The sequence below is a fragment of the Brassica rapa genome, chromosome A02 (assembly GCF_000309985.2).
Source record: "Brassica rapa cultivar Chiifu-401-42 chromosome A02, CAAS_Brap_v3.01, whole genome shotgun sequence".
Taxonomy (NCBI): domain Eukaryota; kingdom Viridiplantae; phylum Streptophyta; class Magnoliopsida; order Brassicales; family Brassicaceae; genus Brassica; species Brassica rapa.
In genome coordinates this window covers 22,689,542-22,717,529 of record NC_024796.2, presented here as the reverse complement: position 1 = coordinate 22,717,529, position 27,988 = coordinate 22,689,542, and the positions used below count along the sequence as shown (strand labels likewise).

General features: G+C 34.1%; 2 protein-coding genes and 1 pseudogene across 2 annotated transcripts; all 3 read right to left on the bottom strand.

The window, feature by feature from the left end:
- Nucleotides 1-14: 14 nt before the first annotated feature.
- LOC103853710 (disease resistance protein RPS6) lies at nt 15-8,904 on the bottom strand. Its single transcript, XM_009130611.3, has 5 exons — nt 8,438-8,904; nt 7,225-8,356; nt 6,833-7,138; nt 6,299-6,706; nt 15-5,905 (listed from the first exon to the last, which is right to left on the bottom strand). The coding sequence occupies exons 1-5, from the start codon at nt 8,902-8,904 to the stop codon at nt 4,679-4,681; spliced, it is 3,540 nt and encodes a 1,179-aa protein (XP_009128859.1). The 3' UTR covers nt 15-4,678.
- Nucleotides 211-2,224, bottom strand: LOC117131999 (glutathione S-transferase T3-like). Its single transcript, XM_033285280.1, has 4 exons — nt 2,046-2,224; nt 888-1,004; nt 656-842; nt 211-564 (listed from the first exon to the last, which is right to left on the bottom strand). Exons 1-4 carry the CDS (start codon nt 2,222-2,224, stop codon nt 211-213), a joined length of 837 nt encoding a protein of 278 aa, XP_033141171.1.
- Nucleotides 8,905-10,685: 1,781 nt separating the features above from the next.
- LOC103853709 lies at nt 10,686-27,956 on the bottom strand (annotated as a pseudogene).
- Nucleotides 27,957-27,988: the final 32 nt, after the last annotated feature.

Below are 27,988 nucleotides of genomic sequence, written 5' to 3'. Positions count from 1 at the left end.
GAACAACATTTATATTAGACCAAGAACAGCAACATATATATTAAACCAAGAACAGCAACATAGAACAGCAAGATAGAACTTAAAACATAGAACAGCAACATAGAAATTAAAACATACAGAAACCCTAGAACAGCAACATATAACTTAACCAACAAGCAACTCATTAGATATCAGTAACCGAGACTTAAACTAATCCAGACTTTGAACTAATCATGGCCTCAACTCAGTTATGAGTTGCTCCTTCAAAGTTTCTTCAGAAGCCGCAAGTGGTCCTTCTCTAGCAAGGAGAGTGTTGAGAAGCTTGATTTTTCCCAGTTTTTCTTTCAAAACCAAGTCTTCCTTTTTGATGGTCCACATTGTCTGAAACTGGGACAGACCTTTTCCAGCATTGGCTTCAGGACATTTGCTGCCTTTTCCAGAACCGGCCTTTGCTGCCTTGACTCCCGGGGGTCGATTTGTAGCTTCATCATCATCACCAGCATTGGCTTCATCATCATCCCCACCATCACACTTCCTCTTTCTGTAGCTTCCATCTTTTTTGGCTGTTGACAGCTCACACCATTTCTGGTCATTACGCAACTCTTTCCAAGCATGCTCAAGAATGAATTTTTTTTTTATAGTTGGTAAAGAAGATTTCGTGTGCTAGCTTCAGAACATCATTATCATTTTGTCCACTGGTTTTCTGTCTGGTTGCTGCTTCATATGCACCGCAAAACTTGCAGACGACGTCATTGATCTTCTGCCAACGATTCTTACAGTGAGACGCCTCTCTTTTTTCACAGCCAGCAAGCTTAGGACTAGCATTGTAGTATGCAGCAATTCTTTTCCAGAACGCAAGCGACCTTTGCTCATTCCCAATTACCGCATCTTTGCTCGTGTTTAACTACGAGCTGATGAGAACAACATCGTCTGTTGGCGTCCAGGTTCTTCTTACTTTGCCACTGCCTCCAGTGTCTTCAGCAAATAAGGGGACTTGCGATGAAGAGGGTGAAACACTTTGTTGACTGTTAAGTAAATCAACAAAGTTTGGAGAATCACTAAATGGATTAAAATCCATTTGATAAGTCAAAAAGGAGTTGGAAGAGAACCAAAGCGTTTTAAGAAGGAAGAGAGAACCAACAGATAGGAATCTGTTGAACTTGGAAGAGCAACCAAGCGTTTTAAGAGGGAAGAGATAAACACTCAAAACAAATTCTGAGTTGACACATATCTAACTTCTATTAATTACCCTTTCACAACCATAATCTACTATAAAGACAGTAATTTATTAACAACAATTTATTTCACACATATCTAACTTCTATCTAACTTCCATCAATTCTTTTTCACACGCAAAGCAGAGTAATTTATTAACTCAACCACACGATATCCTTTTTTTCATTTCAAAAGATCAAATAGACCATCACTTCTATTTATTCACTACAATTTATTACCAACATTTATGCCAACAGACCTAAACATTAACTATTGTTCTCAACCTAAAGCTTTCAATGAAGACAGACTAAAGGATGAAGACATTTACCTATATTTTTGAAGGAAACACACTCCTCTGCTTCGGCGATCTCTCCTCTTATACCTTGATCCGTGCAGCTCAACATACAAACACACAGAAGGAAAACAAAACTGAGTAACAGAGGATCGAATCAAATACATGACACACGATTCAATTCAGGCAAAAATCTATATCATTTAATTGGACTCTTAATCAATTCAATTCAGACAATAAGCTAAATCATGACACTCAATCAGAGCAGAAGCTAAATTATATCATTTCAGATCAGAGTTCATTTCATTTTACCTGAATCCACAACATATCAATTGAAGCTAAATTATACTATTTGAACCTAAGTAACAGATCACATTGTCTTGCAATTTTACCTGTATTGCGGACAAGATTCATGATCGTATTTGACGAACGTTCATTGCTTCCTCACTCCATCTGAAACAACTAATTTAGTTAGACAAATCATGATGCACAAACAAACACAACTAATCAAAAAACCAGAGAAGGATTCATACATGCAAAGAAAAATTCTTAGCTTTACCTTTCCTTTTGAATTTCGGAGACAGAGGCGAAGTCTTTCTTCATCGATGTGAGCCGTCGAGGAGAGCTTATCTTCGACGAGAGATTAGGAGAACAGATGACGGATGCGTTGACGAGAACGTCGCAGATCAGAGTCGCCGAGAGATTGCTAGGAGAGAGAGAGACACGAGGAGGACTCATCTTCCACTGATTCGGTGGAGTAGATATAATCTTCGAGGAGAGATGAGGAGGAGAGATCACAGAGGCGTTGAGGAGATCGAGAGAGAGAGAGTCGCCGAGAGATTGCTAGGAGAGCGAGCAACACGAGGAGGCTTCATCTTCGACTGATTCAGTCGACGAGAGATTAACTTGGAGGAGAGGCGAGGAGGAGAGATCACGGAGGCATCGCTTTCGCGAGAGAGAAGAGGAGATAGACGCGGAGTCGTCTAGAATGAGAGAGGGAGAGAGAAAGAGACGCGGAGAGCTAAACACATGTCCCACAAGACGCGCTGCTTGTGAGTCTAAATTAAGCTCCGCGTCTTCACATATTACATCATTTCCTTTTTTTTTAATTATTAAAAACATTAAGCAACCCTCTAAGCATCTGCGTTAATGATGCTCTAAGGCATTAGTTCATCATGCCAACTCATGCTTCAGTTAAAAAAAAAACTAATCTAATTTTCTCCAAATCATTCGATTTCTAACTGATAAATGTTTTAGAATTTTTTCCAAAAATAAGTTTTAGAAAATGCTTTCAAAACTAAATGAGTAAATGTTTAAAATTTTGAAGTGTAGTTTTTGCGCTTTTTCAAAATTCAACTCTATAAAACAAATTCACCTCTATAACTTTTCTTATTTAAATATTAAATTCAGTTTTATATATATATATATATATATATATATATATATATATATATAAACTAGAGGATTCATAACCAGTATTTTCTAAAATCTGTCAATATCTCAAAATATTAATTTTCATCTTAAGGTAAAGGAATTATATGAATTTTGGGTCGACAGCTTTTATAATTTGTGGTCAAGGGTCGATAGCTTAACATAGAGACTACTTTACTTCTCTCCAACCCGTGTATCAGCTTTATAATTTGACTGCAGATGTCACCGATCTCTCTTATTTCCCACTGGTCAAATGTACGTGGGATGAAAAATACTCCTGAGCAGGTGGGGGAGCAGGTTGGGTTTCTTTTGGGTTTCCCACTAACTTGTATATATCTTTCAACTTATTTGTCTTTATTGTTTTCAATGGATGTTGATGCATGCAATTTTAAGCTATATAACCGTCTATCGTTAACAATAACATGCCACGTCTTCTTAATACTTACCACTATTGATAGATTAGGTTTTAACCCAATTATCTAATTAAATCCACGTCGAATAGCAAACAAGTTATTAGCTAAAGCCATAAAATAAATTTTATTTGTTTGATTTTCAGTTTCTTAATTCAAATACATCAAGAAATTCCGTAATGAGAATTTAACCCAACTAAGAGACTACTCGCTCATGATCAATGAATAACAACAAAATCCAACGACAGAAAACATAATAAAATGGTATTAAATGAGAAAGAGATAAGAAAAACTTCTCCAATATAGTAGAAAGAAATATCCTTCCAAAAGTCTACAAAATGACTGAAGTGTTACAAATCTCTCACAATCTCTCAGTATGCTCTCTAGCTGTCAAGAACAATAACTAGTTGAAAGATACAAAATAAACTCGGGTTTTTAGGTTCTTAGGTCTTCAAATTTATTTGCAAATATGGAAAGTTGCTCAATTGTGTCACCGATTGATCGATCTCTTATATATGGATTGATCGATCCTTGACATAACTCGATCAATCCCCTATTAAAAGGATCGGTCAATGGCCTGTCAAACTGACGGCAGTTGAATTACGATCGATCTTTGACACTGATCGATGGATCCGTTCATGTTTCTAGCTCAGTTCGATCTTGTTCTTCCTTTTTTCTCCAAATTCATTTCCAAATGCGTTTTTCGGTAAGCTAACCTGTAACCTGTAATAGGTATAGAAGAACAACAAAAAGCGCTGAAAAGACCAAATACCTTAAAAATCCAATCATTCTTTGTCAAAAACCGAGTTTAAAACTGATAAAAACACAACACATCAACTATGTAAAGACAGAGTTTGATTCTTCACAAAGGGAGCATGTTTGTCAACGTGGAGCTAACAACCAACTGACGCAAAATTGCTGAATTTGAAAGTGCGCGTACTGTTTTATCGATGCCAGAGACACCAAGATCAACTTTTTGAAGAGTCAAGTTGGCAGCTCACAGACCATATTGCATAAATGAAAGTTAACGCGGAAGAACTGGATTTTAATCCACTTTCAAAACAATACATTTCTTAGCTTATTGTTCTGGAAAAATAAAATGTGTGAAAGAAGCAACGGTAATCGTTGTTAATAGATTCATAACTTGAAGAAATTTATTCATAGAAGTTTATAGAGGATATATTGATGATGGTACCTCACGGTGCAAGTTAAAGGGTTCTTGAGCTGCCCTAAAGAGTAATATCATGCAATACCTTTTTTCATTTTTTTCTGAATAAATTAAACTTTGATATATATGTATGAAAAACGTTACAGTAGCCAATAGGTACTAACAAGAAGATGGTACATGCAGTCATTGGCATTTTAAACCACATCCTATTAGTCTGAGCCCTGTACTAACAAGACTAAACTCTATCTCAACTTGTTCGCAATTCGATTCACCGCTGTCTTGGTTTTGACCGAAAGGACAGTCAAATATAATCAGATGATCATACTCTTGAGGTAAGGAGAAATCTATTGACTCTGTTGACCCAGAGTAGTTCCCGTGGCTGTCTTTAAACCGGCAATGTACCTCAATGTCTATAAAGCAAAGATTATGGTTGGCGGTTTCTGTTCCTTCAGAAATCGCATCGACATCAGAAACCACGACGCAAGCCTTGAAGTTGAAGGCTGGTTGTTGAGAAAGAGAAGAATGATGTAGAGGGATGTTAAAGATGCTCCCAGCAGATCTGTGTGTAAAGTAAGGGGGCACTTCAACACCTGGTAAGATCAGATACTTGGAAGCTGATTGTTGAATGAAGTTTTCTTGATTCAAATTTATGCAGTTGGTGAAACTTATCAATGACAACTTAGTGCAAGTATTACTGGTGTCTCCTGCTTCCTCCTGCGGACAGTCTAGCAAGCTAACTTCAGCCAAATGCTCGCAGTCCGAGAAGAAAATCTCGCCAAGGTTTTCAAGCTTGAAGATGTTTGGTGAGATGCATCTTAGCTGTCTGCATTCCCACATTTCCAGGGCTTCAAGGCTAGAGAAGTTATCGATCCAAGGAGGGACTTCTTCAATGGCTGTTTGGTTAAGATAAAGAGTGGAGATATTGCTTGAGATATCTGGAAAACTTTTCAGCAGTGGACATCCACTGAGATTGAGGCGATAGAGAGATTTTAGGTTGATGCCAGTTGGAAGAGTCGCTAGATTTTTGCATTTCCACATTTCCAAGGATTCAAGTTTGGAGAAGTTTTCGATCCATGGAGGAACTTCTTCTATCGCTGTTTGGTTTAGATTGAGGGTTGAGATGTTATCTGAGATATCAGGGAAACTCTTCAACCGCGAGCATTCATTGAGGTTGAGGCGGTAGAGAGATTTCAAGTTGATGCCAGTTGGGAGAGTCTCTAGACTTGAGCATCCTGTCATTTCCAAGGTGGTTAGTTTATTAAGATTCTGAATTGATGAACAAGTTAGCTCCACCAAACTAGAGCAACCATTGAGATTTAGTGTCTCTAGACTTGTTGCCAGTGAAAGATCTGGGATTTCTTTCAGGTTTTGTGATCCGGACAACATTATCTTTGTGAGGCTTGTAAGAGGCTGAACAAACAAAACAAAAGAATTAAGACAACAAAAAATGATAGTAATAAAGATCTGGAATTAAGTCCTAACAAATATGTCCGTCCTCCGTATCACAAAGGTGGATTTTTCATTTGTAAATCGATAAATATTTAATAAAATTAATAGGTCTCTTAAAATAACTATTTATAATTATTAAATACTAAAACAATTTATAGAAACACACAAAAGGCTATTTTTGAAATAAATTTTCCAAAATATTTATCTTTGTGAAGCAGAGATAATAGCTTATATGCATGGTGAGTTTATACTGTTTATATATAAGCTTTTGAGTCTTTTATAGATATAAACTTGAACATATTTTGATACATTGTAATTTCTTGTAATTAAGAAGTTTCAGTAATTATGTCATACCTGAACTCCCTCCCATAACCTTCGACTCATGCTGTGCTCCATGCGAAGTTCAACAAGATTCTCAAGACGCAATTTAGAAGGGAAACTTTCAAAAGCTGTCTTGTTGGCAATGATGGATTCGATTTTACTCGAAATATCTGGGAAAACCTTCAACTGTGAGCAACCAGTGAGAACGAGGCGAACTAGAGATTTCAGGTTGGCTCCATTTGGAAGTGTCTCCAGATTTGTGCATCCAGACATGTTCAAATCCGTCAGTTTATTAAGACTTTGAATGGAAGAAGGAAGCTCCACCAAGCTTGAACAACCGTGAAGATTCAATGTCTCAAGATTGGTCGCCGTTGAAAGATCTGGAATCTTTTTCAGGCTTTTAGATCCTGACAAATCCATATCCTTCAGGTATGTAAGCTCCTGCACCAAAATAGACAAAGAAATAAACTGGACCGTGCAAGTAGTAATATCATACTTATTCCATGTCAATGTATTGGAATGCTATAATTCTAATCAACCACGTTCTAATAATTAATGGACACTAACCTCAACTTCTTTCCATAGCTTTTTAAGCTTGCTGTTAGGCATATTGAGTTCAACCAAATATTCAGGACAAAAATTAGAAGGCATGCATTCCATAGGATATCCTGGCCAACTTAGTAACTTGAGTTCATCCGGAAAATCATTGAGTGTTTTGGGTGATTGCCATCTAACTTCTTTCTTCGGTTGCAATGACCTTTTATAGAATTTTAGAAAACGGAGATTACTCATCCTTTTAAAAGCCTTTTCATGTATCTTCACCTTATCAATTTCATCTAGGTCCATTGATATACCTATAAGCTTTTCAGTACCCTGAAAAATACAAGAATCATTCTCTTAAGAAAGGCAAAAAATTAATCTCATTCACACTAGGCAGAGATTGAAAGAGAAAAACTTACGGTGCGATCTTTAAGAATATTGCAAACATCCTTTGAATCCATTAGAAATTCTCGTTCTCCAGGCTTGTCAGATTGTCCACGAACAATTTCTTTACCCATTTCTTGTACTAAACAGTGCATCTCCACGATGTTCGTATTATTCCAAGATGGTACCACACGTATGAGGGACTTATCAACTAAAACTTCAAGACCCATGTCAACATTCAACTCACTATCTGCAAGCATCAACTTGATGTAACTGACTTCATCACCGTTAAAAAGACACGCGACGTGACGAAACAATGCTTGATATTCTTTTCTTTCTAATGCTTTGTAGCTGAAGCTTAGTGCTTCCTCAATTTTCCCGTGTAGACCTTTCCGAAGAGCTGGCAACATATTTACCCAATGCGTTTTGTCCCTTTCCCGTAAGGACGAACCTATAATGTTAAGTCCCAACGGAAGACAACCTACACGCATTGCAACTTCAGACGCAACCTCCATGAACCCATCAGGCGGAGAATCTTGTCTGAAAGCAGATCGACATAACATCTGAAGAGCTATTTCTTTAGATGGGGTTTCAACCTTGTAAACACATGTAATCCCATGGGCCCTTAGTATCTGCATATCTTTTGTAATTGCAATTATCCTACTCCCAGGACCAAACCATTCATCTCCACCCGCCAACGCATCTAACACAACTTGATCATCCAAATCATCGAAAAAAATAAGTACTTTTTGGCGCTTTAGCTTCTCTCTCACGGCATTTAAGGTATCTACTTTTACCCCTTCCTTATCTAATATCTTGGAAAGGAAGTTTTCTTGCAAGTGCAGCTTCATGTTAATATCATCTGAGTTACCTTTGCGATAATATTCCTTACTCTTGGATATGAAACGCATGTCGATGAAAACTTTACCATGGAAGTGACGAGAGAGTCGAGCTTCTAGTGCTCTTGCAATAATACTCTTGCCAATTCCGGAAGGACCCCATATCCCAATCATCTTCACTTCCTTGGATTCCAAGCACAAGAGTGAACTCATCTTTTCCATATGCTCTTCAATCCCAACAAAGTCCTCAAAATCCTTAGACTGAGTTAAATTCAATTTACCCAAAACATCATTGGCTATTACTTCAATCATTGTTGCTTCGTTTTCCCTAACAATATGAAAAAATATCAATACAAAAACAAGAAATGAACAGTAAAAATGTCAAGTATGAACCAAGATAAAGTCATACCAGTTTTGAGAATGATATCCGACAAGATTTGCCACATCGGTCAAAGCTTTCTTCCATAGTTTTATCTCGTCATCTGTTCTTCTCAGGCAAGTCTTCTTAAAGACCTCTCCAAACTCTTTAGTCTGATGTCTGACATGACAAGGATCCACATCATAAAAAACCGGTATAACTATTTGACTTAACTCTTGCTGGCATTTCACTATCTCCAACAACTCGTTAAGGCACCAGCTAGAAGAAACGTAGTTTTGGGAGAAGATGACGATCGCAATCCTTGATTTTTTAATGGCTTGCTTAAGGACGGGATCAAGTGATTCACTTGTCTCGATCTTCTTGTCTTTGAAAGCACTGATGAGTTTTCGATCCAACTCCTTGAGAAAATGGCTGAGGAATGACTTACGGACATCTTCTCCTCTGAAGCTCGGGAAGACGTCGTATACCAAATCACAAGACGATGAAGAAGAAGACATGAAGAGAAACAAAATAAAATAACCTGACAAAGATTGCAACGATCTAATATAAATAATAATGCGGAACTTTTTTGGTGAAACTGATCACTCCTCTCGTATGTTTTGTCTGAAAGTTCGTTAGTCAACAAGATTGAAAGTTGATATAAAAGTTCTTTTCTTTTATTTTCTGAAAGTGAGTATACTTCATACGATGAATCTAAGATGTCAGGAAACAAAGACAACCCAGAGAGATGCAGGGAAAGCGACAACGCCTCTGTGTTTTTCTTTCTCATTAATCAATTAAGTTTTCTTAAATCCTTTATTAAAACTTAACCATAGTTAACTAACTATTTAACAGAGTTATTAATTTGCAAGATAATAATGGAGTACAGGTCTACAACAGTAGGCTATGGCATCCCATGTAACATAGTTTTAAATAAAACTTTTTCTGCTGACAAAAAAATAAAATAAAAATTTTCAGCAATAACTTCAAGTTGAAATGGATAAATTTACAATTAGCATATATATGTATGATCTTGATTGTTAAATAGAAACAATTATATATTTAAATGTATTGCCTAACTAATAAAATTGTTAAATAGAAAAACAGAGGACGAGATACACCTATGGCGGAAAGCTTAATTAATAGAAACGTATTGCCTGATTAATAAAATTAAGCGAAACTATTGTATATTTGAATTTTTCTTAAATTTTATCAGACATGTTGAAATAAAGTTCAGGCGTTTAAAAGATATGTACTTTCTAAAAAAAAAATGTTTTGTATTTATTTATATTAAAACATATGAAAATCTGATAATGAATCATTTCCACAATTTTAGATCAGTAGTAATTTAGTAAATACAATTACATTTAAAAAAAGTATAATTTATTATTAATTTATGTAGAATATATTGAAAATGTATAATAAATATTTTTTTATAAACAAATGACTTTACAAAACATTTTTTTTCGAAAAAATATTAAACTTTTTGATTTCTGACAATTGGAAATGGTCATTATAATGCGTTAGTAACTTTTAACGAGTTACTATTGCTAGAAAGAAATATCATTGAGCAATCATAGGACACTGTTCATGTACTATATTTATATGTCGACAATTTTATACCGTCGGCCACGTGTCATCACTAAGCCCAGTTCCAATAGATTAATGATGATATATAGGACATGCTGCATACATAGCCACCCGCCCAGCCCACCAACCAGTCTTGAAATAAATTTGGGAAATTGGGAGACGTAACTATAAGACAAGGCAAAATTAAGCATGTAACCATAACATCTAAGAGGCTATGATATTTATACAATATATACTATTTTGTCCTTCTTCACTTTCACTTTCTTTTTTAATTAATTTTATAAGTTTAAAAATAACTAATTCGGAATTTTTATATATCTATAAAAAATATAGATTTTTTTTTGTATATGAAATGTTTTGAATTTTGTAAAACTAATATATATTTATAAAATTGAATATTTACAGTTATACTAAGATTATGTTCTATTCTATTTTGAAATACTCCCTCTGTTTTTAAATGTAGGTAGTTTTAGCAAAAAGAGTTTGTTTCACAATATAAATAGTTTACATATTTCAATGCACCTTTTTCATTTATTAGATATTGTGTGACCAATAAAATAATATTAAGCTTTTTATAATTGGTTGAATTAATTGATTAAATGATATATTTTTTTAGATAACAACTTTCTAAATATTTGTGCTTTTAAGTAAAACTACTTATAATTAAAAACAGAGGGAGTATAGAATATAATTATAATTATACAATATCATTTTCTTTCATTTTCCTGTCTTCTCTTTTCTATTTGTCTCCTTATGTCCTTTCCTCTCCGCTTGCCTTGTTACCTCTTTCTCTATAATGTTAAAATAATATATTATTGTATTATATTCTATTTACGAAACATGGAATAGAATTATGATTATTATATTTTTTCTTTTGCTCTCTCTCCCTCCTCCCCCATTCTCCCCTTCTATTTCTCCCTCCCTCCCTCCCTCTATCTCTCTCTCTCGTATATAGTTTTTCACGTACCATACTATATGGTCATCAAATATAGAATAACATTTTTTTTCTAATTTGTATTATACCAATCAAATATGCTTTTCATATGCTATAACATACATTTAAGCATCTATTTTATAACAATTATGTTTTTTCATATTAGACATTGTGTTTACTTTACTAAATATTACAAATAAATAATACACAGAAACTAAATTCTTTTTTATAATTATATATTTTTTTCAAATGATCTATTCTATATTGACATTATAAATAGAATAGTATCTAACTGTTATGTGACATACAAACGCTCACGCGCTACGGAGGAGTCTAACGTCTATTTATGTGATAAGTAGACACACTTCCCAAACTATGTATATATTCTTAATTCTTTTTTTAATATGGTTATACCACAAATTCTCCCAATAAATAAACCGTCTTGTGGAAGGGATTTATGCAGTTTATAGTAATTAAATGATCCAAGTTTTAATAGTGGAAGGATGCTTCACCAAATTTTATATATCCCATACAATTGACCTCTCCAAAAGTGGGGGACAGCACATCATGCATGGCCATTAGATGTGTAGAAAAAATTCTCGAGCCATACGCAGAGGCATAAAGAACTCTTCTTCACTCCCTGTTGGCTGAAAGAATCTCTTCAGATTCATGCAATTTGTCATGCTTAAACAACATTAGTTTGTTGAGATGCAAAACAAGGAAGCTCCATCATCAAAAAATGGATTAAACGGCTAGAACAAAAACAAATTAACGGCGTTAGGACACATATAATTTTGTGGACGTATATTAACTAGTTTTTCTCTAGTTAATTGAAACGTATACACACGCTGATGTTTTTTTGCCAAAAATGTTTTAAAGTTTGTAAAGAGCATCAATAACTTCTAGCAGATTTACCAATTATAAAAGGAAAGAAGGTTGAGAAAACCTACATGCACTCCTTCCCACAACGTTTTGCTCTTACCACAAGATTCGTTAGAAACATGTTGGATGGGAATCCCTCTCCGAATCCATCGGAAATCTTGATTCTAGAATCGCACTTAAAATCGCCACCTCAGTCAAAACGCTGAGCACCTTAAACACAACTTGGTTGTTTGATGATGTGAGTTTTGTTTGGGTTTTGGTTGAGGTTAGACGCCCTTCAGAGACACGAGACAGATATACATAAGAGATGGAGAGAAGAGAGACGAGAGGAAGAGTCGACGGCCAGATCTCTATCGCTTCTTCTTTCTCTCCATGACACAGACGTAAGTCCCTTTTTATCACCAAACCTGATCTTACTTATGGATATTCTCTGAATTCTTTTCTCTGGTATGAAAGTTGCTTACTTTTTTGGTTGATTTCGCCTTGTTTCTTGAGCTCTATTCAATCTGAAAGCTGTTAGAAACTTATCTTTTATCTTTATTGGCATACTGTTTTGTGTTGTCTGAAGAGGGCTGTGTTGGTTCAGGCACTGCAAGGACGAGACATCATAGCTCGTGGAAAGAAAGGAACTGGAAAGACTTTAGCTTTCAGTATCCATATCATCAAACACCTCACTGAACAAGCTGGAGACTACTCTGCTTTCAGGTTCTTTTGTTGTAAACTTTTCAGCTCCCTTTGTTCTTTTGTTGTTAACTTTTCATGTTCTTTTGTTGTTAGGTGACCAGATGCTTGCTGTTGTGAGGAGGCTGTGGAGTCGATTCTTGAGAATCTCCCACAGAAGAGACAAAACTTGTTTTTTTTCAAAAACTATGCCTACTTTGATGAAGAAGTTGGCGAGGAAGTACCTTCTATTCTATGGTACTGTCTTTTGCTCCTTTGTTTGTCTAACATGATTTTATTAATGACTGTTCCTTGTACATTTCTGTTTGCGGGTACATTTTTGTTTTGTGTTGTCTGAAGTGGAGTGGCGCTTTTGTATGTTGATAGTCAGAATTGCAGTGCAATATGCTAATCCTTTGAATTTAAAACCATTGCAGGTGTTCTGGGATTTTTCTATTTACTTGGAGGTAGTTGCTATCCTTCCCAGTTGGTTCTGCTATAGAGAAGTGGGAACGAAGACAATTTGACTAGACAATATGTTCTCTTTCTTGGATACGTAATTTTTTCTCCAGAGTTATGTGTTTGCTTGCTTGATCTACTAGAATTAATGGGTTCACATTTTGGAACCCAGTGTTGATATAGCATGACAACTACCGGCAATAATGTTATTTGTAATATCATATATTGAGTTTGTTTAGAATTGTTCTCTCTCTTCTTAACATACTACTAGGTGATAACCGGGTGAATTTTTATAATAATGTTTGCTCATTAATCGGCTTTAACATTTGCAACACTACAATCTTTATCGATTTTAAAATGACGAATACAAATGTTGGTATCTTAAATATATCATCGTTGTTGATGAAGAGTTAATGTATTACAATTCATTTTAATTATTTTTAAGACTTCATATGTATAAAAATAAATTAAGTTTTGCGGTTGACACAAATCACCAAAACCAAATAAGCAACATCGATTGTATAATCACGAAAGAGGATTAGGTTTTATACTCTTGATTTGTTTACTATTGACTCTCCATAAGTGATTTAATTTTCTAACTCTGTAAAGTTGTGCTTTCGTTCTCGTCTCTGTTCTATTGATATGAATTTAGTTTCTTTTTAACTTCTTCTATGAATTTGGTGAATTACATAAGTGTCAATTTAAAAAGATGGACATCAGTAAAAATTAGTTCTACTCCATATACATATCTAAGAATTAATTCTATAACAACAAAACAAATTATTTATTTTATTAGCCTATTCTTTTGAAATTTAGTTACTTAAAATATACATATAAAAATATATATAATACTTTACCATTCTATTATATGTAAACTATGTATAAACTAAGAACTATTTGATTTATTAAATGATATTACACACCATTTAAAGAAAAGTGAGAATAACTCTCAAGGTTCCAAAAATAATACTCAAAGCTTCTTTTATTATAATGGAGATTCCAACTTATTTATAGGAAAACAAAACTTGCAAACAAAACTAGAAATTTATTATTCTAGGAAATCACCAAAGCAATGCATGGAGGAGAGAAAATGTTCTTGAAACAAGCATTCCTTGCATGCAAGAGAGAAAATCTTTCCATGCAATTTAATTTCTGAGTTTCGTCACTTTTTTTGGACAGCAAAAGAACCACTTGATTTTGATTTTTTTTGGGCTTGTGACTTGATAACAATGGACTTGACATGTTAGCTAACATCATGGGTCAATTTCTGAATGTCTTTCATGTCCATAACTTCACATATGAGCCCAAGATCACATCAACTGATCTTTGTACTTGGTGAAGACGGGCCCAAAATGTTACGTCTCAGGAAATGCGCAACAGTCTCATCTCAGAAGCTACATGCCAGGGCGCATGGCACCTTCCTCCCGCGAGATCTCCTGCAGCTGAGACTCTTTAAATAGTCTTGACAACAGTTTCTCCTCCGTCGCCTCATAAGGTCCTGATCAGTACTTATGGCGCAAGGCAGATGGAAGCTTTGGCCCTCTCTTTTCCTCTAAGATTACTTGGGAACACATAAGACACAAATCACCTTCAGTCTTCTGGTTGAAGGTTGTCTGGTTCAAGGAAAACATACCTCGCAATGCATTTGTTACTCAATGTACCGGCTGATTGTGTTCTATGCTCTTTCGGTGTCGAAACACATCACCATCTCTTCTTTGAATGTGATTTCTTTTGCAGCATATGGAAGCACTTTGCATAGCAAATCCTCACTGCAACACCCTCGGATCTGCACTCATCAGCAGCTTTAATTAATCAGTGTCACCTTGACTGAACAAGAGGCCCTGTGATCAAGCTAATTCTTCAGCCAGCCATCTACCTTTGGCGGGAAAGAAATGCCAGGATCTTCACCTCAACAACTACATCAGTTGTAGGTCTCAGTCGTGCGTTGGACCATCTTATCCGTGATCGCCTCATCTCTTTCCCAACTTCAGATCGCTCGCCCTCGATGCTGCAGTTCAATTTCTCGTGTACTTAATCTCCCTGAGGTCTGTCCGCGCTTGAGTTTGGTTGTACTTGTTCCTTCTTTTCTTTAATTTCTTTTCAAATAAGTTGTACAAAACATTTATAAATCTCGAAAATGGTATAAATTTAACATTTTACCCAAAAAAAAAAGTTGTAAAAGTGAGTGCCTGTTTTTCTTACAAAGAAACCATATTCGCTTCATTCACAGGCATAATCAAATATTTTGAAATAGTAGTAAAGATTTTCTCTTGACGTTTGTTTCTTTATCATACATAAATATAAATGTATTGTTCATGAGTGTAACTATAATATGCAAGATCGATTACAAGGGATACAGAAACGTGTAAGCTATTAAGCTATTAGAATCAATTAACAATTGTTGTACCTTTGCGAAGCAAATCAATAGGATCTTTGGTTGTCTCCAAACTCGTCTTCACTAAGTGCAGTATCATAGTCTTCATTATCAGTATTGTGTCCGCAATCTTCTTCATCATCTGCCGTCTCATAGCCTATATCATCACTGTCGCCTCCCCACTCTTCTTTACTAAGTGCAGTGGCATAGCCTTCATCATCATCAAATTTGCTTTCATCGATTTCTTTCCAAGTTACCAGAAATGGAGTAGGGTCATCCGAGAGTGGCATACAGCATTCTTTTAGTCTGAGTCGGTTACTATTATGACGAAACTCTATCTCAACTTGATCCCACTCTTGGTTTAGAGGGAAGTGACAGTCAAACATAATCAGGTGATTAATTTTCTGATCCAAGGAGAAACAGCTTGGTTCAGCCGGCTCAAAGTAGTTCCCGTGGCTATCTATGAAACGATAATGTACATGGATGTCTATAAAGCAAAGCTGATGATGGCTAGCGGTTACTTCAGAAAGCAAGATACAAGCCTTGAAGTCCAAAGGTGATTGTTGAGAGAGAGGCGAATGATGTCGAGAGACGGTAAGGAAGCTACCAGTAGAGAGGTTAGTAACACATGGAGACACTTTGACACCTGGTAATATGAGATGCATGGAAGCTGATTGTTGAGCGAATGCGTCGACTTGATTCAGTCTGAAGCAGTTGGTGAACATGATCAACATGGTGAGAGGATTGTTGATGCCTTTTGCTTCTTTTGTCCCTTCAAATTCTGCCAACTGCTCACAGTCTGAGAAGGAAACCACGTCAATATTATCAAGTTGGAAAATTCTTGGTGATATGTATTTTAGCTGGTTGCATTTCCACATCTCCATGGAGACTAGGTGAGACAGGTATTTGATCCACCAAGGAACCTCTTCGATCCCTGTATGACTTAGATAGAGCTTTGAGATGTTGGTTGAGACATCAGGAAAGGTTTGAAGCCGTGAGCATCTAGTTAGATAGTATAAGTCGAGAGATTTTAAGTTGATGCCTTCCGGAAGAGTCTCCGGATCCATGCAATATATAATCCTCAACTTCTTCAAATTATTAGGAATCTGGAATGAAGAAATAGTCTCCACCAAAATTGGTATATGCGAGAGTTCCAGAGACGTCAAAAAAGTTGACAGCATGATCCTGACGGGTGTACGCGGCTGAACAAAATATTAAAAGAAAAAAACAAAAAACAAAACAGAGAAGAAAAACGACCTCAGTTGAATATTTTAGGTAATATAGAATCATTTCTAGTTTATCCTGAAAAGGAATTAAATATGCTTACGACGCTCATTTGCTTCCTGCGTCTTCGATTCATATTCAGCCTACTGTAAATTTTTCCCACGGGATTCCATCTTCTACTCGGGGCTCTTCTTCCTCTTAGCGCTCTGGCTCCATACCTATCACTTTTTAAATATGGACCGTCCTCAGGGAGTCGTATACCACATCCTATAATTTGGAATTCATAGTACTCCGTGAAAAACTCTAACTCCACGTAATCGTAACTAAGTTGCGTTAGTGGAGCATTGTCTTCATTTAGAGGGAATCGATGGAAGTAACACTCAAAAATAACCAGATGAGTATTAAACTTAGCTGTCGTGATGGTCAATGGCCAGTTATCCGAATAGATGTAGTTCCCAAGTCTGTCTATGAACCAACAATGTACCTGGATTTCGAATGGAATATATGTGGAAGTTGTTGATGCAACCACTGCGCAAGCCTTGAATTTGAAGAACTGTTGGGAAAGAGAGGTGTAAAGTAGAGGGACGCTGAGAGTGGTTCCAGTATTACGGTGCGTGAAAAATGGAGGCACTTTATCACCTAAAAACATCAAGGACTTGAAGAACCATGGTTGTTGCCGAAGGATAGCTTCTTCATCCAATTCGTTGCATTTGCTCAGCTTGAGCTGGATTTTTGGGACATAATTATCTGGAAGAAGAGCAGAAGTCTCGTTGGAGACCCGAAACTTCGAGTGGATATTCTTTGTTTCCATTGCCAGCAGACATGGACTTTCAATCCAGCTAGCTGCAGTCAACGACCCGCAGTATGAAAAGTCAACCACCTCTAGATGTTCCAATTTATAAATGTTTAAGGAAACATATTTTAACTCGTTGCATTCACTCATGTGTAGGTAGGTGAGGTGATCAAAGTTCTCGATCCACCCAGGAACTTCTTCAATAGCAGTTTGTTCTAGAAAGAGAGCCAAGACATTGGTTGAGATATTTGGAAAGCTCTTCAACCGTGAGCATCCAGTAAGATGGAGGATCTTGAGAAATTCAAGGTTTATTTCGGCAGGAAGAGTCTCCAGATTTGTGCACTCAATAATGTGCAACACCTCCAGTTTATAGAGATTCTGAATTGAGGAAGGAAGCTCCAACAAACTTGGGATATCCGAGAGATACAGTATTTCCAAAGTGGGAGGCAGCATGGTCATGAGGGGTGTAAGCGGCTGTACCAAAAAATAAAAAATAGAGATGTTGAATGATTTTCATTGCCACTATTATTCACATAAGAAAATAGATAGTATTCTAAGAATCATAAGTACTACAGACATACGTTGTCATAATGTTTAAGAAACTCAACTTAGCGGCAGTAACTTCTTATTAAATATGAGATTAAAGACATACCTGCATTCCTTTCCATAGTTGAACACTCATCATGTCATACATGAAAAGATTAACGAGATTATCAAAATGCAAATTTGTGGGAATTCCTTCGATCGCTGTTTGGCTTATATTCAAAAATGAGATGTTGGTTGAGATAGCAGGGAAACTCTTCAACCGTGAGCATCCACTAAGATCAAGGTGATCTAGAGATTCAAGATTGACACCTTTTGGAAGAATCTCTAGGTTTTCGCAAAACTGCATGTTCAACTCCTCCAGATTATTGAGATACTGGATAGTGGAGGGAAGCTCCACCAAACTCGAGCAGTTGTTGAGACGAAGTATCTGAAGATTAGTGGCCTTAGAAAGATTTGGAATTTCCATAAGATTTCTGGATCCCCCCAAGTCCATAATCTTGAGTCCTTTAAGTTCCTGAAGTATAAGTAAGATACTCATTAGTTTAGATGGTCATCACTTGAGAAAATAAAAGATGCATTTCTTAGACTAAAAGCTTACACAAACTCCTTTCCACAACTTCTCAAGTTTGCTCCTCTGCATTTGGAGCTTAACGAGGTTTTCTGGGCGGAAGTTGGAAGGCATGTAACTTATTGGGTATCTGTCCCAGCACAATAATCTGAGTTTGGGGGAAAAATTGTTGAAGCCTTCTGGTAAATGCAATCTCTCTTCTTCCTCCATCATTCTTTTCTTCGTGTAAATGTTTAGAAAAACGAGATTATGCAAACTTTCAAAGGCTTTCTCGTGTACATTCAACTCATCAATCTCATTGGTATCGAGTGATATACCTAAAATCTTCTTCGTACCCTGAAATTATAATATCAGTAGAAAAGAGACCAAACCCATTAGCTTAACAGAGAGACACACAACTCATCTTTATCAGATGAAAAGTTTTATATTTAAGTGAGTAATATGGGAATCGTACGGGTAAACTTACAATGGTGTTACTAAGCACATAGCAAATCTCTTTTGAATCCACAAGGAATTCTCGTTCTCCAGGATCATTGGACTCTTCACGGACAATTTCCTTACCCATCTCTTGTAGCAAACAGTGCATCTCTACATTACCCGATCTTACCTGTATCAGGGACTTATCGATGAGGTTGACTAGCCCGATATTGATATCGAAGTCACTATTTGCTAGGAGCTCTTTGATGTCATTGATATGTGCACCGTTGAAAAAGCATGCAATATGACGAAATATTGCTTTATCTTTTCTGTTATTTAACCCATCGTAGCTGACTCTCATTGTTTTCCCAATTCGTCCATCCAAGCCACTTCGGAGCCTCAATAACATATCAATACAGTCCTCTTTATTCCTACCTTGTAAATGGGAACCTAAAACTTTAAGACCCAGAGGAAGATTACCGGCAAGCAGTGCAACTTCAGAAGCAAGTTCCATCAAACCATCAGGTGGAGAATCTTTACAGAAAGCATATCGACATAACATCTTAAGAGAAAGGTCTTTAGATGGGAGAACAACCTCGTAAATACAATCAACCTTGCGTGCCCTTAAGAGATGCTTATCTTTTGTGACCATGATGATTCTGCTCCTACGTCCAAACCTATGATTTTGACCAACCAAGGCATCTAGCACCATTGGATCATCCAAATCATCAATAATGATAAGAACTTTTCGGTTTTTTAGCCTCTCTTCCAGTGCACCCACATGCTCTTTCTTAGTGTCCTTTTCGCCCAAAATCTCGGATAGAAATTCTTTCCGTAAATGTGACTTCAGGTTGTAGTCGTCCGCATTTGCACTAGGATACAAGTTCTTACTCTTAGATACGAAAGCCATGTCTATAAAGATGCTTCGTTGAAACCTTGAAGAAAATCGGTTCAGCAGAGCTCTTGCGATGGTAGTCTTACCAATTCCAGAGGAACCCCATATACCAAGCATCCTGACTTCCTCAGACTCCAAACGTAACAATGTACTTATCTCTGCGATATGATCTTCAATGCCAACAAGATCCTCAAACTCCTTCGACGTAGTTGAAAGTAGTTTACGGGAAACATCATTGGTGATGTCTTCAATCATTGTAGCGTCGCTTTCCCTGTCGAGAAGAAAGATCAATGAAAAAACATTAAACAGTTAGTATCAAAGCTTTTCTTCATTCACGCGCATAAATAGAAAGTTGTCCACTTTAAATAGTAACCGGTGCTGTGTGCGGAATAAAATAGTTTATTAAATTATTTATTGTATATTGTACTAAAACATTTGTTCTATAGCTTTTTCTCGAGATGGACATTCATTCTCCCTTCAGGTTTTCGGATTTCGGATTTTAGTTAGAAATTTAAATCGTATTTGGATATTTAAAATATTTGTTTTGGATTTGGTTGAATCATTGCGGGTTTGGATTCGATTTCAGATATCCATTTTAATTATGTATTTAATCCTCAATATCCATAAATAAAATAATATAAGCATAATTTTTTTGAATAATGTAAGACTAAATATTTAAATTTACATAAACATTAGCTCAATTTAAATATTTGGATGGAGAACAAATAAATATTTTCAGTATTTTGAACATTTTCTGTTATTTTTAGATATTTAGTTTTGTCAATGTTGATAATTTTTAGATATTTTAATATATTTTAATATCTAATAGATATGATTTTAAAATAATTAACATATTAATTATATAATTGTGATTTAGATATTTTTGATATCTAAAATATTTTAATTTGGATCAGATTCGGATTTGATTTGGATATTAATCTTTTAGATCCATATGACTACTTAATCAATTTAAATTTTTGTTTAGTATTAATTTCAAATCTACTTCGGTTCGGTTCTTCGGATCCTATATTTTATCCAAACTTACTTTCTTCTAATAATATAAAGTAAAATAAAATAAATGTAAAACAAATATTCTGAGCTTATTTAACATACATACTTATTGGACCATATTTTAATAATACCAATAAAAATGGTTGGGCGTCATTTAGTATTGTTGAGCATGTTTCAAATCTGAAATAGTTTATAACCAATAACATGTATTTTCTTATAAAACAATCTTGGAAAATATAATAAAAACACAATATAATCAAGTGAAAAGTGTTAGAGTTCGGTGGAAAATAATGTGATCCCTTCAGTCGGCACCTGAATTATGTTTTTCAATCGAGTTAATGAACCTTGTTTTTTATTTTAAAGCTTTTCTGATTTTTGATTTTTTCTAAGAATCTGATTATGTTTCTAATTCTTGGTGTGATATGAAAACTCTGTAAAGAAAAAAAATATTTGGCTAAACTAAAGATCCGACTTTGTGCGTGGTGTTTTTTTACCTCAATTTCCTTAATTCCTAATCAGTCATAACTATTTATTGCATTTGTTTATAGAAACCCCAACCTGACTAAGTTCGGTAATATACGAAACTTTCAACTTCTAAAAACATTCTCATTCCAGCATTTTAGTTGATGCGAATCTTAATGATTTAAAAAAAAATCTTTTAAAATGATATTATTCAGTAGTTGTACATAGAGAATTTAAGTTCACTAATAAAAATGTTAAAAACGCAGGAACTAAAATAAACTGATATATTAAAAAATTTAGTCTAAACACATTAAATTGTTTGCGGTGAAGTTAAAAAATTTTGTGTGTGAACGCATTAATTGTTTAATGATTGTGAGGCCAACATGTCAACATACTCAAATTGAAATCGACGTGGGACTGCCACGTGTTCAATGTAGTGTGAAAACATTAAATAATAATGCTTCTCTTTTAATATATATGGGATGTTACCAAAAGTGCATTATACGTTTATGTTTGCTTTATTCTTAATGCTTATTGAGAAGTTGGCTATATCACAAATTGACCCAAACGAATAGCTACTAGTTTTTCTCGAGGAACTTGTTTTCATAACGTTTAAAAATTCAACCTAGCAAGAGTGATATAAGATTAAGTAAATACCTGCATTCCTTCCCACAGTTTAGTAGTCGTAATTGTTTCCATGAAAAGACAAGCGAGCTTCTTTATATGCAACTTATGTGGGATGTCTTCAATTGCTGTATCGCTTAGATCGAGCCATGTGATATTGGTTGAGATATCAGGAAAACTCTTCAACCGTGAGCATCCACTAAGATCAAGGCGATCTAGAGATTCAAGATTGACACCTTGTGGAAGAATCTCTAGGTTTTCGCAGAACTGCATGTTCAACTCCTCCAGATTATTGAGATACTGGATAGTGGAAGGAAGCTCCACCAAACTCGAGCAATTGTTGAGATGAAGTATCTCGAGATTAATAGCCTTAGAAAGATCTGGGATTTCTTGAAGATTTTTAGATCCCTCCAAATCCATAATCTTGAGTCCTTCAAGTGGCTGGAGTATTAATAAGTTAGTCATCCATTTACAGAATTCTCACATACAACTATACTAAATTAAAGTTTTGACTGGAATAGCAGATGAAAAATCAATAGCAATAAGTCGTAGAAGATGTATGTTCTTATTAAACTACTAGGTGATTTTTTCCGTGCTCATGCACGGATATAAATATTTATAAATAAAGTAAATATATTAAAAAACATGATTGTTTATTTACATTTAATTTTAAATAAATTTATAATTTGTATACATAATTTGTATTAATAATATTATATTATTTTAATTAGGCATATGATTTTAGATATATTTTATCTAGTTGGTTTTGTTGTTTTACAGTCAATTTAGTTATCATTTAGGTATATTGGATTGGCTCTATTTCTCCGAATTCAACTAATATTTTCTATTTTAAATATATTAAAATTATGATTAATTTTCTTATTTGCATTTACGTTGGTTATTGTCTTAGATATGTAAATATATTTGAGAAATGTATAGCTTAAGATATATTGTGCTTATAATAAAAGAAAAAATAAACTAAAGTGTATGATTCTAAATTATATAAATTAATATAACGATAATATTATACAGTCCCATTCATATATATATAAATTTTACATAACAACTAAATTACAACAGTTGGTTAATATTTTATTTTCATTTGTTAATATATTTTGAGTCATCCTATAATTTACATTTATACAATAAATTATTATTATAAAATGTTATATTCTTAGTGTAGTTAAATCTATGATTTAGATGTAAATTGAATTAGTTAAGTGAGTTACATATATTCTTTACAATTAAAATTGAAGTAAATTATTTTTATTATAATTAAGTAAAATCAAAATAATTTTATTTATCGTTTAAATGTGCATATATTTTCCTAATATTTTTCAAAATATATGTTGATTTAAAAAAAACTTTTGAAAATAAAACGATGATCTATAGAAAGTTACATATATAAGTAACTAATACATTTTTGGAAGCTCATGAACATATATTAATATTTACAATAATTGAAATATTTTATAAATTCTAAATAATTAAATGGTAAACTATATTAAACTATTGCATTTTAATAGTAAAAATGTTTCCTTTTTAAACAAAATTAGCTTTTTCATAAAAATATGGTTTTTAATAAAAACGAAAATAAAAATAAAATATATTTATAGATATTGTATTTTATATGAAATTCCTTTTTGATAAAAATTTAGTTATAAAAGGAATGTATTAAAATATTAATAACGTCAGTAATAATTTGGCTATTTACATTGATACTTTTTAATGAATTGAGTTTATAAAATTGTCATTGCTAATATTTTATTTATTTCATTAATGCATTCCTTTAAATAACCAAATTATTATCAAAAAGCAATTTCATATAAAAGGCAATATCTATAAATAAATTATAGAGATCCTAATAATACAAAGCAGTAATTTATAATAATATATTTTCTCAATTTTCAATTAATACCGATTATTTCTTTCTTTCGTGCCAATTTATTAAAAATTGCCTTTAAATTCCATTATCAGTAACCAACGTTATTTAGTAAGTTAATATGAAAATAAATAAAAAATATTATGCTAAAAGAGAACAAAAAAACAAGGTTGTTGTCCCTTTAGTATAAAAATAACATAAAGTTGTCTCAATAGTATAATTTTTCTCATAATCCCAAAACTAACCCTATATTTAATCAAATTAAACACAATTTAAAAGTTAATTTGAATTTTAAAAAAAAAAGTTAATGGAAAAAAGGTAAAAAACAGTTGAAAGGCAATCGAAAAAAAAAAGAGGTATAGATATGCATCATAGAGAACAAGAGTTTGTGAGAAGAATCAAAAGAAAAACTATGGAAAAACCATAGATTGATGAAGAAGAGAAGGAATAATCGTTTTTTTTTTAATTTTTTTAAGTAAAATCGACCATAACACGTTTTAGAAAGTTAAAATATTTCTAAGAGATTTTTAGAATATTTTCTTAACTGAAATTTCATTAATTTTCGCAAAAAATCAAGTATTCTTATCCGTAGAAGGCGACTTCTAAAAGTTTAGAAGAATGATAAAAATTCTGAATACACTTTCTACTTTGAGTAGACGTAAGATTACATTGTAGAAAACACATTCCTCGAAATTTAGAATACTTTATAAAAGTAGAAGATGCATTCGGAAGGAAAGTGGATACTTTTACGATTAGTAGAATGTGCATTCCTCTTTTTTAGAAATTTAGTAAATAGTAAAATGAACGTTCTAAAAGAAGTAGATGAACGTGTTTATTTTAGAAATCGTTTTCTACTATACCATTTTTCATAGAAGACGCATTCTACTTTTAGTAGAACGTATTTTAAAAATCTTATTTACCAAGTTTTTGAGCAAAAGAAAATTACCAGCTTGTGTATATGGATGTTTTATTAATTGTTTATATTTTTAATAATTTTTTTGATTCATAAAATTATTTATTTCATTAGTTTTCAGAAATACAAAGGGTAAAAAAGAGAAAAACTAGACAAAATTAGTTTTATACTAAAGGGACAACAACCTGATTTTTGTTCTCTTTTGGCAATTTTCTCAAAAAATTGCAAGGATTCCATTCCTAATCTTATTAAAACTTTGATTGCTAGAGCTTTTTATAAAACAATAAAATATGTAATAGAAACAATACGATGAAGATGTTTGTATTTTACAAATTGATTAGTAAAACAGTAAATGATTCATATATAAATTATCATAAAATTATTATATGATTTATTTATTTCTAAATAATATAGATATATTTATATTTCTCTCTATAAAAATATATTAATTTACATTTTAATTGATTTTTTAAATGTGAAATTATTATTTTCAAAGTTTAAAATTATTCTAACTGAAAATTTATTTTAAAAATATTTAATTATTTTTGGACATTAAAGTGATTTTTTGAGATTATAAATGTAAATATTCTTCCAGAAACTATATATGAGAGCATTGAACAAAGAACATTTTGAAAATATTAGTATTTTTAAATTAGTTTTGTAAATGCCTTTCTAATAACTGTTTATAGGATGATAAAAAGAATAATTATTTTGCTAATGCTTTGCTATCAACGCTTAAGACTTTACATAAAACTTACTTGAACTCCTTCCCAAAGCTTCTGAAGTTTGCTCCCCAACATTTGGAGCTTAACAAGGTTTGAAGGACAAAATTTAGAAGGCATACATCTCAAAGGACAATTATCCCACCTCAGTAGTCTTAGCCGATGGGGGAAATAATCAAATTCTTTAGGTATGTGCCACCTTACTTCTTTCTTGTGGTTAGTGTAAAAAATTAGAAAACTCAAATTACACAGTCCTTTGAAGGCGCTCTCATGTATAGTTCATCAATCTCATCCATATCCAATGATATACCTAAAAGCTTTGTAGTAGCCTGAATTATAATTAAAAAAACACACGTTAATTTACCAAATGCCTATAATTCATCATTTATCAAATGACATGCTTTTAGATGAAAAGATCCCAAAAACTTACAATGTTGTCTTCAAGCACATGGCATATATCTGTCGAGTCCACAAGGAATTCTCGCTTTTCAGGCTCATTAGACTGTGCAAGCACAATATCCTTTCCCAATTCTTGTAGCGAGCAGTGCATCTCAATAGTATCTTCTCTTACATGTACGAGAGACTTATCAACCAGATTATTAAGCCCGATTTCAACGCCCAAATCACTATCTTCTAGCAGCCACAGGATGTCACGAACTTTTTCGAAGTTAAGAAGACATGCAATGTAACGAAAAATCAATTTCTCTTTTTCGTTATGTAACAACACATCATAGGGGAACTTAAGTGCTCTATTTATCCATTCGGACCATTCCTCTTTGTCCCTACCCCGTAAGCACCAACCCAAAAAATTAAGACTAAAAGGAGTATGGTTAGTTACCACTTCGAAAGCAAGCTCTCTAAAACATTCAGGTGGATAGTCTTGCCGAAATGTGGATCGACAGAATATCTTATGAGCTTGCTCTTCAGAAGGGAGAGACACCTCATAAATTTGATCAATCCCATGTGCCATTAAAAGACTTTTATCGTGTGTAACCACAATGATTCGACTCCCATTTCCAAACCATTGAGTTTGAAACGCCAAGGCATCTAACACCAACTGATCATCCAGACCATCAATAACGATAAGCACTTTCTGGTGCTTTTTGCCTAAAATTTCAGACAAAAATGATTTTTGCAAACGCGACTTTACCTTATAGTCATCCGGGTTGGATCTACTATAATTTTCCATGCTCTTAGATACAAACCTCCTGTCTATGAAATTGCTACTTTGGAAATGTGAAGAGTTTAGGCGAAATATAGATCTTGCAATCGTAGTCTTGCCGATTCCATAGCGGCCCCAGATCCCAACCGTCCTTACTTCCTCTGAGTCCAAATTCAACAATAAATTCATCTCTTTGATATGATCTTCGATGCCAACAAAGTACTCCCAATCAATCCTGTGATGGACTTAGTTTAAGCAGAACATGTATGGCGATTTCTTTTACCATTTTGGCATCATTATCCCTAATACACAAGAGAAAAGAAAATTCAATTCACAATCCCTAAAAACTTGATTATTGGGGATTCTTAGGGTATGATTGTTAGGGGAATATAAAAAAAGTTTGTTAACTTTTAACTAAAAAAAAGTTAAGAGTCGGCTCTTAAATAAGATATTAGCGGCTCTTAAATATCTTATTTAAGAGCCGATTCGTTGATTTTTTAGTTAGATTTTTTAGTAAAAAGTTAAGAGTTGGGTTCTTATATTCAGCTAAGAATCTCCACACTAAAAACCCCCAATAATCATGCTTAACAAGTAGGAATAGTAAAAAATTAAGAAGGTTTTACCAATGATATCCGAGTATATTAGCAACATCTGTCAACGCTTGCTTCCACTGATTTTTCACTTCCTCTGTTTGGTTATGGCAAGCCTTTTTAAATGCCTCTCCAAAGTCGCCCGACTGTTTCTTAAGATGAGAAGGATCCAAGCCATAGAACACTGGTATCACCAGTTGGCCCAAATCTCTCTTGCATTGCATAATTTCCAGCAACTCATTGAGGCACCAGCTTGAAGAAGCAAAGGTATTGGAGAGGACCACCACTACAACCCTGGAATCTCTTATGGCCTGGACAAGCTCGGTGGCGATCAACTCGCATCTTTCCTTCTCGTTGTCTTTAAAAGCATTGATCCGTTTTCGTTCCAGCTCTTCAAGAAAGTGGTTATGGAAGTTTTTTCGAACATCCTCCCCACTGAAGCTCGTGAAAACATCGTATGACCAGTTGGGAGAAGATGAGGTAGAGGAAGAAGCCATAATTAAAGAGAGGAGGATACAAATCTCAAGAAGACCAATTGAGGAGAAATGAGTGCTCACTGTCGTCGTTATGAATGAAATCTTAGCATTTGCAAGAAAATTGCTAACTAGCAACTACTTCACCGTTGTTTCTTCTGATGCAACTTGATTGACGTTTCACGTTTGTTGACTTAATCACGGCCACACTGAAATCAACTCACCACATGTCTTATCTTTACATTAATATCTGATTTTTATTTTCAACTTCATTTTTTGGCCGGTTTCATAAGTCTTCAACATCCAATTTCACAATTGTTTCACTGACCTTTGAAAGCCAACTGGATGTTTCCTATTTGTTGACTTAATCACGGCCAAACAAATCACAGCAATGTTTATAGCCTCTTATCTATATATATAA